The sequence below is a fragment of the Phragmites australis genome, chromosome 10 (genome assembly GCF_958298935.1).
Source record: "Phragmites australis chromosome 10, lpPhrAust1.1, whole genome shotgun sequence".
Lineage (NCBI taxonomy): Eukaryota > Viridiplantae > Streptophyta > Magnoliopsida > Poales > Poaceae > Phragmites > Phragmites australis.
Genome location: NC_084930.1, coordinates 28,386,269 through 28,392,794, shown reverse-complemented (window position 1 = coordinate 28,392,794; position 6,526 = coordinate 28,386,269). Strand labels below are relative to the sequence as shown.

Here is a 6,526-nt window from a genome sequence, read left to right as displayed (position 1 = left end):
ATCCACTAGCTAGATCGAAACAGTGAAAGCAAGCAACCAACAACTTTTTTCGAGTGAATACACGTTTCTATCGGGATAGGATAGACTTATCTAGGCAACCAATCCTCATGAAAATGGTGCAGGATTGTAACATCTGTCCTACACAAACTGGGATGTACAAACCCTCGTGTCTACACGCAATTGGAATGTGGCACCAAACGTTCCAGAAAGGGAATGTCGCGGCAGCCTCGTTCATGGCTCAATTGAATGGAGTCACGGTGCCCAACAACCAGTGTCAGCATCAAGGGCTCCTCGCTTGCATTCAGATTTCATACTGCCCAGCTGGAGCGATGTTGGGCGCTGGATGGAACGAGCAGCTGATCCATCGACTGATCATCTCGGTTAGAAAATATACAACCACCACTAGGGCAAGAAAATAGCAGAATCCTCTATTGTTTTCCCTCCTTTTATTTCTTTTTTGAGATGCAGAATCATCTATAGTGACAGCAAGGTAAGCAAACAAAGATATTTCGTTACACGTCACTTCGTGCGATCCAACTTGCGATGTGCCGGTACAGTGCAGCTGAAAGCAACAGCGCCAGCAGAACATACAGGAAGAATCATGCCACACAAGTTCCAATCACTGAAAGAAACCCAACCACACGATCAAGTACCAAGGTAATTCAGTTGAGCCTCAACAGGCACATACAAAGTCCATCACAAACATACAGCCAGAACTTATTTGGGCCACGATTTCGAACATAGAAACCACACACAGAGCAACGTTTATGGGTGAAGCAGTACCAATCCAAAGGAGCCAACAATGGCCCAGTGTCCAGAAGGCAAGTACACCCGTCTTTATTTATGCAGTAACGAGATATAGTGGCAATGGCGGCAGACCGAGACCATGCCCACCAGAAGGTACCCAATTTGGGATTGGGTGCTTAATCATTGTAGTCAAAGCGGCGATGGTGGTGGTGCTTCTGATGACGCTGGTTCTTCTCATCATCGGAGTCATCATCCTACCAAGTGGCAGCAAGAAATGTTTAGTGTCGGAGAGAAAGGTCCATTTCTATTTTTAGCACTTAGATTGCGTTTGTGTTATCCGTGTCATCACTGGAAACATAATATTTGATTCCTTCAAAAAACGCAGGGAAATAACTCTTGCTCAACAAAGAGAACAATATACACTATAAAGGGAGCAAGCATTACAAGCAAATTTACCAGCAATGAATTAGAAGAGGGGAAAAAGACACCACTTTCCCCTTGTTCCTTTTAATTGCATCTAAAATTCTAAATACTAATTTTGTACTGTGAATTTTACTTTGTCCAAATTTCAATGTAAATTTGTTGACCTTGCGTTTGCCAAAATACATGTATTATCAAATACAACTGTATAACAGTCATAGATTATCATAAGTTCACGGCTCAAGCACAAGACTGCATTCTTACGACAGGGTACTCAATCCAAATCAATTATTGTTATTTTGTATAGCTGACTATTTTAGGGTGAGATGAATATCATAAGCCCTGCTGTTTGTATTGGATGACAGAGAAACACAGCAAAGAAGTTAATCATGATTATCAAATGTAGAAAAAGATAAGATAATTGCGCACCCTAAACACTGCAGATTTGCACTTCACTAAGCACTAAAAAGCAGTTCATAATGGATCAGCTTGAAAGAGCATGCTCATGACTTCCTGTTAACAACTTTTGACGCTGTAGATAAACTTCTTTGAACACCTAAAACCTATATATGTATCAGCAGCACTTATCTACAAGCTATCTTTTGCCACCTAAAAGATCATGTGTTCTGAATTTTATATTCACAAACTCTATTCCTTATGTCCTACTGCCCCTACAGTAATTCAATAAGCTGTTATCAGCTAAACAATCATCTATCTCGAAACTCAAAAGGCCATCCTATTGTAAGGCCTAATACAACACACAATTAAACCTCCAGCCTTTCTCGAACTTTCATCACTTATGTAACCATTCTAACATGCATAAGCACAGCAAGGTAATAAGGTAAATGAATACATATTAATACAGCCCAATTCAAAGGGAAAGGAACTTACATTTTTCTTACGGCCATAGCTCCCCAGGTTCTCCTCTCCCCCGCCATAGCCCGGCCTCTCGTACCCACTGCTCTGATACTTTGGCTTCTCCTCCCCGTACAAGCCCTGCGTCTCCTCCCCATACGGCTTCGGCTTCTGGTACCCACCGGAGCCATAGGCTACACCTTCATCCTCAGTCGCCTCCTTCCCATACCCATACCCAGAACCACCATAGCTCTCCTCCTGAGTCTTCCTCCCATACCCACCGCTACCGTACTCCTCTCCACCCTGCGGCTTGCTCCCGTACCCTGATCCATAGCTCTCCTCAACCTGAGGCTTTCTCCCATACCCCGATCCGTAGCTCTCCTCTACCTGCGGCTTCCTCCCGTAGCCTGAGCCGTAGCACTCAGCCTGCGGCTTCGCGCCGTATCCAGATCCATACCCTGCCCCGTAGTTCTCCTCCGCCTGCGTCTGGCCGCCGTATCCGGACCCATAGCTCTCCGCCTGTGGCTTACGGCCATACCCAGAGCCATAGCTCTCCTCTTGCTGCTCCTGATTCCTCCCATACCCGGATCCATACCCAGACCCGTAGCTCTCCTCCTTATTCCCTCCATACCCGGATCCGTAGCCAGATCCGTAGCCGCCACCCTCCTCCGCCGCGGGCTGGGGCATGGATCCGTAGCCACCGCCAGAGGAGCCGTAGGACGGCTGCTGCTCCTGCTGGGGGTGGAAGCCGTACGCGGGCTGGGGCTTTGCGTGGTGCCCGTAGGGGGAGGGCTCGGAGGCGGAGTAGTGAGGCGCGTCGTAGGAGGTGGAGGGGGCGGAGCACGGGTAGCAGGTCTCCTCGGACGGTGGCAGCGGGCGGCCGAAGGTGACGGCGAGGTCGTACCCGCCGCCATACGGCGTGGGGTCGAACTCGTCGAAGTCGTCCGGCTCCTCGGCGTCGCGCGCGCCGCCGCTCTCATAGTACGCGGTCGCCATGGCGGATCGGCCGGCTGGTTGATCGGGTGGCAAGTGGCAAGCGAGGGTTCGGGGTCTCTGGAGTTTGGAGCGTGGAATGGGGGGAGGCGTGCGCGGCTGCCTGTATTAAGTCGCCGTGGTAAGCGCGTTGGGAGCTGGGGGTGGATGGGATCGGCTGGGGAGACGTGGGGGCACGTGGTAGCGGTGGTCGGTGGGGGTGAGTCGAGTCGGGAACAGAGTTCGAAAAATATTCATAAAAATCGGTCCATTCGATTCCAACGAATTCTGAATTTGATCGATTTTCAAATCTAAATTAAAATCATAAAAAATTATTAAAATATTAGAGACAATTTTAAGATCTTCTATGATTTTTTTAAAATAATACCTTTTACATCATATTTGTATAAACATGATGATTTGACTCATTATATTAAGAAAAGTCTTAACATGTAAACACATTTTTCTTATATAGGATGTATCTAAAAGATCTTTAAATTTGTTTCATTTTATTTAGAGTTTTATTAATTGCTTTATAATTTTTTCAAATTTTATCAGCATAAAGCGAACATATTAAGAAATAATACTGTAATTAATATTTTCATGTCTATCATTATTTTTCCTACATAAAGCATAATATAAGTAAATTAATAAAAGTAGTTTCACTAATTTTAGAGTGTGATAGGTTAGTTATGAAGTAATCTAGTTGCAACATATTTACACAATTTTGTTCATTACAATAACTATTTCATGAGTTTATGTATTTTTAAAAAGACATAGGATCATGTGAAGACCAACAAAATTGATTTCATGATTTTTGGATTAGCAAAGAATTAACAATGCAACTAACTAGATTTAACAAATATATTTTCTCACTAAAAATGTACAACTTTTTTATGAGTATAAATATTTTTATCATATAGATCATGCTACAAGAAAACCAATAAAAAATGTTTCACTTGATTTGAAGCTCACATGAATTAGTTATCAATTTTACAAAGTTAAACTATTTTTTAGTTTTTTTAACTTCACTGAAATTTGATAAAAACAAATAGTTACCGATAAAGCCAAACAGTTTTTGATGGAATTCAAGTGGTTTTCAATCACAAACAAAATACAAGAAATACATCAATTTTCGATGAAATTCGAGCAGTTGCCAAATAATCGGTTCACCTAAATTTTATCTCAAATTTATAAATTTGATCGAATGAATTTATCCAAATTCTCACCAAATTTCAACCTATTTTTTTATTTTTACGAATATTGAAAAATCGCTGGGGGCGGTTTTTAGGTTCCAGACGAATTTTCGTACCTTGGTCGAGAAGACAGGGACGCTGGATGCACGCCGACGGGCGTGGGCACGGGGAAGTGGGCGTGTTTCCTCCCGATCTGACGGTCTACGCGCCACTCGTGAGCTGGTTGGTCCCTGACCGTGCCGCTGCTACGTTGGTCGAGGCCGGAAGGAGCAGGCACGAGGCGCCATACTGGGAGCATTCACGGTTGCCCCTCGAATATTTTTAGGGTCTATCTTCTTTCACAGATTTTGTGACAAAATCTATCACATTTTGAGTCGATAGCTACTTGCCACATACACAAACAAAAGTATTATTAACCAGCCAAACAAATTAGCTGTCAGATCAATCCACCTAACGAGTCTGCTAAAAGCTCCAAAACCAATAACAAATCTGTTAAACGCATTTTTAGTTTTGAGTCTAAAACAAAGCCATAATGTAGAAAGACCAACAATAAATACACTTCAAATTTAGTTATTATGCTCATTCAACAGCAAATCATTTACATGTACTTCAATGTTCCGAATGTCTTTTTAAAAAAATTCATCCAATAGCTTTGCTCCAAATTTCCATATACTTAATAGATACACCACAGTCAACACTTTACAAATATAAATAATTCTAAAAGAAACCATAATAAGACATAAATTAATAATAAAATTGGAGACACAAATATAAAATACTTACACATTGATAGTTTTGCGACGTAAGGATAACCCATCATGATCGTGTGAAAAGTCATTTCAATACAAACGAACTCTAACCACACATGTTTGGAGTATAGTATCTTCATGACATGTATGAAACCAATAAAAGTGTAAATACATAGCGAAAACTAAATAGAAATATAAAAAAGAATAGAAACAAAGATAGAGCTAGAAAAAAGATATGTTCAAAAATAGATAACAAGAGATAGACGGATAAAGAGATATAGATACATAGAAAAATGAAAAGAGAAAATCTTAGAGATAGAGAGACAAAAGAGAAAATCATAGAGATAGAGAGACAAATAGGAAAAGAGAGAGAGAGATAAATTGATAAAGAGAGAGAAAGCGTGAAATGAAGAGAAAAGGAATACTTATTAGAGAGTGATAGTTCAAGAAAGAAATAAAGATATAAAAGAGAAAACAAAGATAGAGATAAAAAAATTAGAATAAAAAGATAGAAACAACGATAAAAGATAGAAAAAAGATATGATCAAAAATAGACACCAAGAAATAGATAAATAAGAGGGATAGGGAGAGTAAAAAAAGAGAGATAGAGAATAAGATAGAAATAGATAAATAGAGAGATAGAAAGAAATGTAGAGGAAGAGAGAGATAGAAAAGCAGAAAGAGAGAGCAATAGCGAGATAAAAAAAAGATATAAAGCGATATACATACAGAGAGAGTGAGGTATATGTAAAGAGCTATATATAAATAAAGAGTTAAGGACTAGGCGGAAAGAGGTAGATAGAAGAAGAGGGGGCAAAAGAAGAGAGATACATAGAGATGCAGCATGCCGAGAGAGAGGAATAAGGTGATCCAAATCCATATCTTAGTTTAGATGATGTGGTATTTTTGTTTTATGCATGAAGCAGTATAATCAATAGGCATTCGAAATTATCAACTAATTAGAAAAAGGTTATTCAAATCCATCTCCCAGGCCCTAGCATAATTTACCGATTAAGGATTGTGGTCTGCTGTGAAGCTTAATCACTAGCGCATCACATATAGGGTATGTTTGTTAGAGCTCTCAAAGTAGTTTCTCGGCTGTAATCAATAGAAGCTCTGTCAAATAGCAGCTTTCAGTTTTTAGCTTCCTGAGTGAATTCATGAGAGTGATTCTCTGAAATGAACTAGAAGCTGGGGGTTAAAAAAATAACTTACCCTAATTCACTTTTCGCACATAATTACTTCCTCTATATGTTTTATTTTAGAGAATCAATAGAGAATCACTTTCAGTCACAGAATTACATCCTACAAAGAATCACTTCCCGCAGAGGGCAGAGAGAGGGGAGACAATGGAGAGAGGAGTGGGCGAGTGAAGAAGTTGCCGGCGCATTGAATGCACTGGAAACGCGACGGTGACTGGGCTGTGTTGCTGGGCGAGCGGGCATCGGGCTATGTTGCTGGGCTGCACAGAGAGAAGAGGGAGAGAGCGCGGCCCAAGAAGATTAAAATGATTTTGGAATTGATTTAGGTAAATTCAAATGGAAACATTTGAATTTGGTTTGAAATTGGATTTGGATTTGGTATAAA

At 40.8% G+C, this 6,526-nt stretch overlaps 1 protein-coding gene across 1 annotated transcript; it reads right to left on the bottom strand.

Annotated features, from left to right (window-relative positions):
* Positions 1-623: 623 nt before the first annotated feature.
* On the bottom strand, positions 624-3,143 carry LOC133930573 (uncharacterized protein At5g39570-like). Its single transcript, XM_062377244.1, has 2 exons — positions 2,059-3,143; positions 624-1,001 (listed from the first exon to the last, which is right to left on the bottom strand). The coding sequence occupies exons 1-2, from the start codon at positions 3,016-3,018 to the stop codon at positions 924-926; spliced, it is 1,038 nt and encodes a 345-aa protein (XP_062233228.1). The 5' UTR covers positions 3,019-3,143; the 3' UTR covers positions 624-923.
* Positions 3,144-6,526: the final 3,383 nt, after the last annotated feature.